At 39.6% G+C, this 12,391-nt stretch overlaps 1 protein-coding gene across 1 annotated transcript in view; it reads right to left on the reverse strand.

The window, feature by feature from the left end:
* LOC106535911 (MKL/myocardin-like protein 2) overlaps nucleotides 1-12,391 on the reverse strand; it is a gene marked incomplete at its 3' end in the record, with an annotated part of 30,547 nt that overhangs the window by 2,309 nt on the left and 15,847 nt on the right. Inside the window, 10 exon segments of the mRNA XM_014033059.1 lie at nucleotides 396-503; nucleotides 600-1,532; nucleotides 3,145-3,307; nucleotides 3,814-4,064; nucleotides 7,271-7,390; nucleotides 7,496-7,665; nucleotides 7,827-7,988; nucleotides 8,192-8,267; nucleotides 9,234-9,289; nucleotides 9,472-9,537. Coding sequence (XP_013888513.1) covers nucleotides 396-503; nucleotides 600-1,532; nucleotides 3,145-3,307; nucleotides 3,814-4,064; nucleotides 7,271-7,390; nucleotides 7,496-7,665; nucleotides 7,827-7,988; nucleotides 8,192-8,267; nucleotides 9,234-9,289; nucleotides 9,472-9,537 — 2,105 coding nt within the window.

Here is a 12,391-nt window from a genome sequence, read left to right on the forward strand (position 1 = left end):
AAAAACTTGTTGGACTGATTTGGCATGATGTCCTGAGACGTTGCAGCTGATAGGAGTCATAAAACAGAACAGGGGGAGGTTAGATGCCCTGACGCCCCTCAAGATAAATGTGTTAAATGAGTGAAGGAAAATATGAGCACCAAGCAACAACCCTAGGTTCTCCCCTGAGAACCAGACCAAAAATTTTACGTGCAACCCTGTTTATAAATTTAAAAAATCTGTATTGTTCGATACAAGTGTGTATTGAACCTAAAGCACTGTATTAAAAGGCTCGATACGGATAGTATATTTGTGTATAAAAATATACACAAAAATATGGCTTTTTGAAAAAATAAAAAGTCAAACTGTCAAATTCATTAAACAATATATACTGTAGATATAAATATACGACTGACTTGTAGCAGCGGCTGCTGGTTGGTTGTCATCTCCACCTTAGTGGTCTGCAGCTGAGGAACTGAAGCTTGATTCAGACCTGGATTTGAGACTGTGGCCTGAAGAACAGGCTGAATAAAAGTATAAAACAGTTTATCAGACTGCTGGTCCTGTTTCTGACCCTGTTAACACTTAGACGTGTGTTTCAGTAGTCAGACCGGTCCTACCTGCAGGCTGACGGTGGTGCTGGGCAGCTGGATCGCGGTAGCGTTGTTGGGTAGTGAGACGGGGAAGAGGATCTGAGTTCCAGCCTGGCCGGTCGTCAGCAGCGTCTGAGGCTGACCCAGGACTTGGGACACCCCACCAGGGTGGCTGATAAAAAACTGCTGGAGGCCAGAGGCTGCAGGCTGAGCCTGGATTTGGGGACTTGTCTGGGACTGAGGGCAGAGCTGCGGGCTGGAGGCTACTGGGGGTTTAGCTTGAGGCTGGAGCTGTGTGATGAGCTGGGTTTGGGTCTGCAGATGCAGCGGCTTGCCTGCAGAAACAGTCATATCCTCCAGTTTGACCACGGTGGGCCGGGGCGTTGGGACTGAGTTTGGGATGGCGGGCGTGTTGGACGAGCAGTTTGACAGGACAGCTGCCTCCAGTTTCACCTCGTTTGGGTTGAGGACAGCAGGAAAGGCGCTGATGGGAGACACAGAGTCCACCTGACCTCTTTTCTCCACCTCTAACTGCATCTTCAGCTCCTCCACCAGTCTCTGCTCCTGCTCCAGCTTTCTCATCAGCTCCTCTATCTGACGCTCCTTCTCATGCAGCCTCCTGTCTTTCTCCTCAGGGACTTGAAAAGGTGGCTGAGGGGAGGAGCGTGGCCCAGCAGAGGCTGGAGMCTCACACAGACCCACATCCAGCTGGAGGGGAGCTGGGTCGATGGGAACAGGTGAGACAGGCGGCGTAGAGCTTTTGCTCTCCGACACCACTTTCTGGACTGGAAGAACTATAGCAGATGCTGTAGTTGGGGTGACCTCCATGGCGATGGAGGAGGCGGTGGTAGCAGCAGGAGTGGTGATGTCCTGGAAAGGCTTCAGTCTTTCTATCAGATCTGTTTTTGTTCCTGACACTGGGAGGCCACGCAGTTTGAGCTCTGACTTCAGCTCAGTCACCTAAAGACCAACAGAATWGGTTAATGTTGGATTATCTTTCCCTCTTTTTGACACAATCTAAAGGTGTTTAGTTGCTTTGGTTGTATTGAGGTAGGGCAGTCTGGTCCATTAATACTACAGCTTAAAGACCTWGCATTGAAGAATGAATGAATGCCAGGGTTTTAAATGAAGAATCTTATGTGGAAAAAGGATAAAAAACAAAGTTAGTCATTTTGGTCAAACCTTWAAAAAAMMWTWWYCMMYKKTWARSYYMAARKTTTKKKTKKKRAWKRMYTYYWMMWYMAAWWWTTKSYTWWTKKYYWWWAAAWWRRWWARKTWWWRSCMWWRKTKKKKTKGSYWARGKTARTWAGCTGTGGCAGCTATCTTTAGTTGATTGATTGCAAAAGTTAGTCAGTTGTAGATGTGCACCCAAAGATTATTCTGAGAGTTTGTTAAAATCTATTCTGTGGCTGCATGAGAGTTGTTGCAAATAAACACACTTACATACACAGGAAAAATCACAACTATCTACATTTTGCAGGCAAGAATTGATCCCTATGTTTGATTATTTATCACTTTTTGGTCTTCTTGCTTCATAGATTTAAKTGATAGATAGTAAGTTCAACACAGATATTTAAAATAGGACTCTAGACTTGAAGTGGCCAATCCATGTGTGAAAATGACGACTCGTGCTCCCTGAAACCCTCTCTCACTAATTGAACCAGATGAATCCTGACAYTGCCACCTTAGGAAGAAGTAAAAAAAAACCCACTGATGGAATAACCTGGTCATTCAGCTSACCTCATTCTTTGAGCTGAACCTAAACCAGACCCCCCCACACACACCTGTACAGTAGGCACTGGGCATTATGGACACATCACTGCAGTCGCCTCTCTTCTTACTCTGATGCTCCCATTACTTTGGAACAAGGTCAATCTGGACTCATCAGACCACCTGACCTCCATCCATTACATGACTTTTAACCCAGTTTTARTAGTTTGARCAATTTCCTTGTGATTCTCCACTTTTCCCTGCTGCATCCCAATAATTTTTGAAGTAGATGAACGTCTTTTCCATGATYACAGGATGTGTCTTTTAACTAGGGATGGGGCAGATCCGATCCAGTATTGGTATTGGGTTCCGATACCAACCTAATTATTGGAACAGCATTTTCTGATCCAACATGGGAGATTTCCGATGCATGAGCAGCTTGAACAGAGAGGCGAGTCTCACTGAGAGATGGGAATCCATTCCACAGTTTGCTGCCAGCTAGCAGGTGAGCAGATCTGTGGACAACCCAACGTTTCACCACAACATGATCCCGTGTGTTTAAAAGTAGAGACTTAAATTATACACCAGTTTTTAAACCGTACTGTGTGGATCAGTGCATCTCTACCATCAACATGGTTGTTTAACAAATAAGAAGCTGCTCACTACATCACTTAGTGTTAAGTAACTTGTTGTCTGTTGAAACATAATCATCCATGCAGTAATTACCCAATCCTTTTACTAGTTACTGTAAATCCAGGTGGTGACCTTTATTTTGTCCGGGCAGTGTAATAATAAAAAATAGAGCAATATTTGACTCCTAACAGAGTGAAAGACTTTCTGCTACAAACAGGTCTTCACATACCTTCATCTCCTCAAGGTTGGCTGTGAGGACTCCTGGTTTACGGTTAGACGTGGAGTTTGGACGAGCTTGAGGCTGAGGGGGAGGTGGGGTCCCAGTGGGCAAAGACACCATGATGGAAGCGGGCAGCTTACCAATGCCATTATTCTGACCCTCGGCCAAGGATCTAAAGGGAGACAGAAATCAATGTTAAATCAGGGAAATTTACAGAACTTCTGCACCACAAGAAGAAAAGGAGGCAAGAAAAGCAGCGAAGATYAGAAAAGCCATTCATGCTGTGTCTTCTCAACCAGCTAACAAACACAAAGTGCAGCAAYGCAGTTTAAACCGTTCTGAACACAGCAGCTGAGGACACCATCCTGTCAGTTCTTCATACGTTCAGACACAAGGTTGTCATTAGAAAGCAGTTATTGGCCCTGCGAGGAAAATACTTGGCTTGGATTTGGGGCATTTTGATGAGATCAAGCCAAACCAGATTAGAGGAAAAATAAATGAAGCCCAGAAAAACATATTAGTGATGAATGCCTGAAAGAAATATATTCATAAATCACTGTTTCTCAGAGCAATGTTTGCAGAAACAAAGTACCTTTTTTTTTGGCGATTCAGTACTTATTCTTACAGAAAGAAAAATAATAAATCTTATATGGTGGATGTTTTGTTTTGCAGACATACTTGAGGGGAGCTGGTAGTATGGTCTGATAGTTGTAGTGCTGCTGCTGCTGCTGGCTGAGGATCTGCAGCTGGAGGAACAGCTGCTGCTGCTGCAGCAGTCGAGCGTACGATGAGTCCATGGGTACTTCACTGGGCTCCTGCTTCTGGTCCGGAGGAACGTACTGGTGGTATTTGAGCTTCTTCACCCTCGACTTTGACTCCTTGCTCTTCTTGCTGCGGCTCTTCTCTGAGGAAGATTTGGGCTGGCTTTGCTGTTGTGGAAGGACACAGAGAAAAGATTACTTTATATTGTAAATACTGATTGAAATATTGTGATATAGGATTTTTTTTTCTTCTTCTGCTTACTGTCATTTTATGAGATTTCTGATTCTTTTTTGTTGTATTGAAATTTTTGTTTTTAATCGAAATGAATACAATTTTAGAGACTTACATTTAATCTTAGACACGTTTCACCTTGTTTTTCTTTTTTAATTCAAGGCTCAGGCTTTAAAGTGCCCGTGACATGCATATTCTTCAAATACAAAAAGTCAAAGAAAACATATTTATATGTAAGGAACTTGGCATAAAACATACAATTTTTACCCATTTTTCCACATAAMTGGCATATTTTCTTTCAGCTTGGTTCAGCAAAAGTGAAACAGGAAGTGACATCAAAGTGTAACTCTTTAAGTAAAAAAAAAAAAACTCCTCGGTCTTTGTTTTTTGAAACAATATTATTTGAACTCTGACTCTTCTTCATCTCTATGATGGTGACTCAAAATAAATTGAAGAAACATCAAATTCTTCTCTACAGTCTGTGTTCTTAGCCATTTTAGTAACACTCTGTTCACGTGCAGACATTCCCCTTTGACATCACTTCCTGTAACTTCACATGCAAATATCTCAACAACTGTTCATCTGAGCAGCATAAAATTTGATTTGTAATATGTTATTAGTGTTGTCTTTCCAAAAACGCATTCATATTTATTACAAAAAAATGTATGTCTCAGGCACTTAAATTGTTAAACCTGATGGCTTCTACCTGCATAAGCATAGTGCAGGGCTATTCAACTAAATTGCTCCGGGGGCCACGGTTACTGCAGGTCAACAGCTGAGGGGCCGAACATCCAGCAATTAAAGTTATTATGTAAATAAACCAAGTATTACAAATATCTGTTACCTTTGAATTAGTTTATTTTGCTGCATTTAATCATGAATACAACATACAGAACCCTACAAAAGTAGTGATAATTAAACATTATCAAAAACAAAAATAACACATTATGCCTCCTATTAGACACAAACAATATTTTGACAGCTCTGACTTGACAAATATTTAAACCAATTTTATTTTCACTTTTATCATTTTAACTTTTAACTAACAGTTTTAACTGTCTTGAGTGTTTATAGAAATAGTTTTTACCAGCTTCTAGCCAAGATTCTGACGTTTCTGTAGATACCAAACATGTCTATGTTTAAAGAAAAGAAAAATTAGAGTAATTAAAGTAGAAAACCAGGGGTGTGGGCTTAAGAGATGAATAAACCATTTGGCGTGTCGAACTTTGGTCACTCACGGGCCGGATATCTACACAAATGCTGTCAGAATGTATCGTTCTGTTTGGAAAGCAGATGGAAACATGTAGCATGTGTGCACACACGATACACGTGGATTTTATTTTGAAATCAGAACTTTCAGAAAGCCAACAGACAGTGTCAACATAGATGTCAAAAGCTTTTATATCATTGTTTTCAGCTGTGTTTGGAGTTTGTCTTTCACAGAATTAATTATTTTTTGCTGTGACTTCCACACTTATCATTGAATTTATCGCGCTATCTGCTTCCTGCACGTCTGTCAGACTGGAGCGGAGCAGAGATAATGTAAACTGGACTTGAAACACACAGCTGCGACCTGCGCAGCGGAGCAGAGTGGAGACAGAATGCAAGTAATGTAAATTAGGGGTGACTGATGCTGCACAGCCAGGAATAACCAAAAAATTAGAGTAATTAAAGTAGAAAACCAGGGGTGTGGGCTTAAGAGATGAATAAACCATTTGGCGGGCTGAACTTTGGTCACTCACGGGCCGGATATGGCTTGCGGGCCGCCAATTGAATAGCCCTGGCATAGTGAGTCTCAGACTGAAGGACAACAGATGGGGATTAAAATGTACTGATAAGTACATTGTCTATGTACAATGTCTGTGTTTCCACACAAGACATTGTGGCATTTCTACCATTCTGTTCTCACCATCATACACATGTACAGCCAAACTTAGAGTCCAGTTTTTGTCTATACTGAGCACGACTGGAGGTTTTGTCAAATGATGCTGCGCTTTAAGAAGAAAACCATTTTATATGAACAGAGCGTCGTAAGATCTATAAAAAAAAGATGTGTTTTTACATACCGTAAGTAAAACACAAACGCCACTCTTTTATGCAACAAAGAAAATGTACAACAAAAAGAGCTTTTTGGACTTGATTATGCGTTGGTTATGGTGAAAAGTCAAAGCACCCGCCCTCCTCTGCACAACATATACACCTCAAACAGCTGGTGACAAAAGGTGAAGCGTTAAAAGGCAGCTTCCCACCTCCCTGATGGTCTGCATGTTGATGTAAACATTTGACCTTTAATAAGATTCTCTCTCTGCAGAATCCAGACAGCAATGCTGTTTGTGGCCATTCTACATCACCACTACCCATAATGAATAACTGAAAGGACTTTTTATATATTTGCTAGATTGATAAAAACTTTTTTGTTGTTAAAATATGAAAAAAAATTGAGTATTAATTTGAGTATTTATTTTTTAATTTTACTTTTTAGATTGTTTTTGTTGTATGATGTTCATCACTGATGTTAAAAAGTGAACTATGTTATAAATGAACATCCGCAGACTGTTTGCGACTTGAGGAAATTTTTCTTTTAAGTAGTAGTTGTTTTTTTTTCAAATGAAATTTATATTTAAAAGAAAAAAGAATAAGAAGAAAGAGAAAGAAATTTTTTTTTGCTTGATGACCTTAAGAATGCTGGAACAACTTATTTATTTAGTAGAATACAAAAAGTCTTTTTAAAATGAGATATGAACAAAATATTGGTTAAGATTTGTATTTGTGTTGTGATGCTGTTTGTTGATTATTTGAAATTATATTGTGTATTGAGTTTTATTACTCGTATGTTGTACATTTTTTTAGATACATATATATTTTTGACTGGGGGCAGATGTTATAAGATTTTATTCTTCTTTCTGCTCCTTTTCATTTGACTACGTTGTGATTGTCTTTTTGACACAACAATGTTGTATTATTATTTTTTGTTCTTTTATTAATTGTTTGTTTTATAATTTGTTTATTGAATGAATTAAAGTTCTAAACTAACTAAATTAACTGAACACATCTCTTTTAATAAGAGTATAAGTCAAGTTAGCCTGGGTTTTATTGGAAAGCAGCAGTGGCTCTCATAAGAAAAGAGGAATGTTGGGCTTACTTTCACCAGAGTTGGTCCTGGTTTTGGTGGAGCAGATGGCTGAGTAAAGGGGAGAGCTGGACAGTTTGGAGGCTGCTCATTGGTGGAAATCCATTTTGTACAGTCTGTTGTTGGGAGAACCTGAAATGAAAGAAAACATGCTGGGATTATTAGAATCAACTCATCATCACTATTGTTATTATTATTATTATTCAGGCAGGTAAATCCAGTGGTGTCCTGTCTGACCTGCAGTATGGTGGTGGGTATGGGTGCTGCGCTCGGTGAAGGAGTTTCTGGCACTTTGCTTTCTGCAGGTGAGGAGGCAGATCCTTGGGACTCCTGGCTGGCTGGTTGCTCTGGCGACAGGGCCTCACAGCTGTCTTCATCCAAAACCTTGGGATAATTCACTTGGCCCACTACAGACAAGCATCAAGTTTAAATTTTTTTTTAAAGTTTATCCCCCCTCTTCAAGCAGGAAGAAAATACATTTGATTTATTATCCTGCCTGACTGATTAAAGACATGATTTTAAACATTAATCAGGAGAATTACGGTGGTCGTTARCACAGATCTCCCACCTATGATGGCCTGTTTGAGGCTGGAATCCACTGGAATGATGTTCTTCTCCACCAGCTCCATGGGGCCGGGTCTTTGGGCGATCTTTTCATTCAGGTTGTCAGCTAGCCGGGCCCTCTTCAGCTTCATCTGAGTGGCCTGCAGTGAGGGCTCTGCTCCAGTCTCTAGGGGTCGGGTAAACATGACATGCTGTCAAAAAGATACACCTTGTTCGCAGAGGAGCGTCATTTTTATTACATAAAGCATGTATTCAGTTAGAGTCCTGTTTTGTTTAAACATAGCTTGAACATGTAATGGGGACACTCTATTCTACTGTGTTAAACTTCCACAGGAAACTAAGTGGATGAAAGAAGAAAAAGAAACAAACCTTGCAGGATGTGCATCCTGACCAGCTCGGCTCGCTCTGGACGACTGCGGATCTTGTGCTTGAGGAAATTCTCAGTCTGCAAAGAAAAACAGATGTCAATCAGAACATTTTTTACATTTTTCTCTAACCTTTTCAAACCAACACAAGAATTTAAAGTGACATTATAAATACCTTCATCTTAAAACACTTTATTTTGGGGAAACTATTAAAAACATATTTGTGAGGTACGCTGTCCGGTCCATGCATAAGAGTTTCAACATATTTCCTGTTTGACAATTCCTGACTTTTCCAGACTTAAACTTCCAGATTGATTTATAATTCCCTGCCATTTCTGAAATCCAAGTACAAAGATTTACTTTATATGTACAGAAGAGTGTACAAGAATGCTCACTATGTGTAGAAAATATGCAACATACAGCAAAAATATTTAAATTTTATACTTCTTTTTTTTGGACTCTGCAGAACCAGATACTGATATAACATTATGGCTGCATTAAAACTTTTGCAGAGTGCTTTAGGATGGGTTTACTGTCGTGTGCAGGTTAACACACGTCAACAGCATAATGAAATGCTTAGGGTGAGAAGAACAGCTAAACTCGCTATAAAAACAACAAGTACAAAATAAAAATTAAAATATAATATTTACAAAGTACAAAAATAATAAGATGAACAATACAGTAAAACCTAATGGTGCAGGCAGGGTAAATAATGTATAAGTAGAGTATTTGGGCGGCTGTGGCGAACCGGTTAGGGGAGTTGTCCTGTAACTAGTGGGTTGCCGGTTCAATCCCTTGTTCCATCTGTCTCAGTCGTGTCCTTGGGCAAGATCGGTGTGTGAATAAAAAACACTTTGCTGTTTGAGCTACTTAAAAAAAAAGATCAATTCTGGGGGGAAAACGTTCATCATACCTTTTCAAAATAGTAAAAATAAATCCTATAAACGTTAATATTCTTGAGTGTGTAGAAAATGACGTTTTTTCAGGTTGTGCACTTTGTCTTGATAACTAGTTTAGCTTTTCACTAAAAAACTTTCGTTTCTTACCCGGGCTCTTTCCAGGCTGCGGATCTGACCGTGGAAAGCGGCTGGACTCTTCAGAGCTGCAACACAACAACTCCATTCAGCCACAAGTCTAAGGACACCTTTGATTTGTCACAATGTTGCACAGATAAACAGTACAGAATATAATAACTCAGCTAACACCATGAAGCAGTTTGTTATCGTTTACAGACCACATCAGGTGTTCAGTGGGTGATGGACAGCGGGCCGTGTGCTTACTCACGTGGCATGATGCCCTGATCCACCAGCTGCTCCCGGGTTCGCCTTTGTTGGAGCCTCAACTGCAAAACTGAAAGCAAAAAGCAAAAACAATAATCCTGATTTAAAAAAGCAGCGACATTTTTAATGTTAAGTCTAGGACAAAACTATTTAAATTATTCAAGTTTCACCACTGTAGCATACAAACAAATGTATTTCAAACAGCACATCACAAAACTTTAAGCTCATTTAAAAAGTACCACAGTTCTGAGAAGAATTTTCAAGTCTACAGGTTATTTTTAAACTTTCAGACAGCATTAAATAAAACAAACTTTAAATGGAATGGGAAACTGGCAGAGCACTTTGGTAAATAAACTAGAAGATATTTTTTTAAAAAAAATTGCATATTACTGCTTATTGCAATGACAATATCAGTTGTGATGTCATCACTTTCATCCAAACCAGGTGTGGGCATCAAGGAGTGCATTCATCAAATTGATCAAATTATTAGCAAGCAGAACATTAATGCATAATTTAATACTGCAGACCTCTGCCTTACTTATATTTCACCCACTGATTTTCAGATGATAACTWTTGAAAATATATTGCAAATATGATCTGTTAACAAAAAGGTTTTTAATTTCCAACTGCACCTTTAAAGCCAACACAAGAACGTATTTCATATAGCTCACTTTCTATACCTCTCTCCAAAAACTGGTCCTTAATGACAAGACAAGACAAGACAAGACAAGACAAGACAAGACAAGACAAGACAAGACAAGACAAGTCATACTTCGTACAATAGTGCAACGACATTGTGGTGTCGTCCCACTATGGTGCCCATACTAGAATACAAAGCAAAGAAGATAATATAAATATGATGAAAAGTTAAAGTGACTGACACGTTAAAGATAAAAATGAAATAAAATAAAAATAAAACAATAATAGTATAATCTAGGGTCTGTGGGCATTCAGTTGGGTTATTGTCCTGCTGTAAAAGCTGTTCCYAAGTCTGTTGGTCCATGATTTCAGCACCCTGAATTAGGGTTGGGCATAATTGTATTGTGTGCAATTAATCGTCAGAAAAACAATCGATTATTTTTTGGCACTTGACGATTAATACAGTATGATTAATGAAACCAGGCAGACCGACTGGAGATTACTCTGGTCAGTCTGCTTGGTGCTCCTCTCCGCTTCAAAAATGATGAACATTAAAATAAATTCTGTAATTTATTTATCAACACAATTTAAAATTTGATGTATGGCCTGAAATCTGTAATTTTCACACAATTTGAAACAATTTTTACAAAGATCAAATCTTTTCCACTAAATTGGTCATGTGAGTATGAAATAAGGAAGTCCAGGGACTCCAGGGGATTAATCGTCAAATTAATCGTTATCTGATAAATACCACAATTAATCGTGATTAATTTTTTTTGCCAATATTGCCCAACCGTACCCTGAATCTCCTGCCGGTGGGCAGCAGCTCAAACACCCGGTGTCCTGGGTGTGTTTTGCCTTTTAGGATGTTGTATGCCCACGAGACAGCGGGTTTTGTAGAAGTGTTCCAGGGATGGGAGTGTGTCGCCAATGATTTTCTGGGCGATGTTAACAACCTTTTGTAAGGCCTTCTTGTGTGCCATGATGCAGCTTGAAAACCACACAGATGCAATGAGGGAGCACACTCTCAACAGAGCAGCGATAAAAGACAGTCAATAGCTCCTTCCTTAGTTTCATCCTCCTAAGGATCCTTAAAAAATGAAGACGTTGCTGAGCCTTCTTCACTACTGTTGTAGTGTTAGAGCTCCACCGGAGATCTTCGTCCAGTTGCACGCCCAGAACTTGATGTTGGGCACCCTCTTCACACACTCTCCCCTGATGTGAAGTGGCTGCAGGTCAGACTTCCTCCTCCTGAAATCACTGATCGTCTCTTTCGTCTTAGAAGAGTTGAGGACCAAGTTGTTGTCTGTACACCATCCCACCAGCCTCTGAACCWCATGGCTGTATGCTGTATTAACAGTCTTTTCAGACAGCAACATCAGTATCCCCTACCTGTCAGTGGTGAGCAACAACATTTTGTGTATCTTTTAGCCAACTATCTCATAAACTTGTAGTTGGATTTCAATGAAACTTTCAGAAAGGAAATCATTTGATGTACATCAACAAGCCATTACCTTTTGATGTCACAACAGTTCAAGACAGTCAAAGCAGCAAATCAAACATTGCACACAAAAATGAACACGACTGAGCCAAATTTACTGATACTTATCAGAAATTTAAAGTGGTAGCTGAGAGTCATCCTCAACACCATAAAATCACTTTTTATTAGCAAAACTTAATGGAATTATTACAACTTGATATTTTGACAGTAAAATAATTATTTGAAATTTTATTGGCCTTTTACCCAAAGGCAGCACAGCCCACACTTTACACACAACCAACATACAGTGGGGAGAACAAGAATTTGATACATTGTTGATTTTTCAGGTTTTTCCACTTGCAAAGCTTGTAGATGACTGTAATTTTTATCATAGGTACTCTTCAACTGTGAGTGATGGAATCTAAAACAAAAATCCAGAAAAATACAATGTATGATTTTTTAAATAATTAATTTCCATTTTATTGTGTGAAATAAGTATTTGAAACACCAGAAAAATGAAACTTAATATTTGGTACAGAAACCTTTGTTTGCAACAGAGATCAGACGTTTCCTGTAGTTCTTGACCAGGTTTGCACACACTGCAGCAGGGATTTTGGCCCACTCCTCCATACAGATCTCCTCCAGAGCCTTCAGGTTTCGGGGCTGTCGCTGGGCCACACGGACTTTAAGCTCCCTCCAAAGATTTTCTGTTGGATTCAGGTCTGGAGACTGGCTAGGCCACTCCAGGACCTTAAGATGTTTCCTACGGAGCCACTCTTTAGTTGCCCTGGCTGCGTGTTTTGGG

Source organism: Austrofundulus limnaeus, unplaced genomic scaffold (assembly GCF_001266775.1).
Source record: "Austrofundulus limnaeus strain Quisiro unplaced genomic scaffold, Austrofundulus_limnaeus-1.0 Scaffold1613, whole genome shotgun sequence".
NCBI classification, from domain to species: domain Eukaryota; kingdom Metazoa; phylum Chordata; class Actinopteri; order Cyprinodontiformes; family Rivulidae; genus Austrofundulus; species Austrofundulus limnaeus.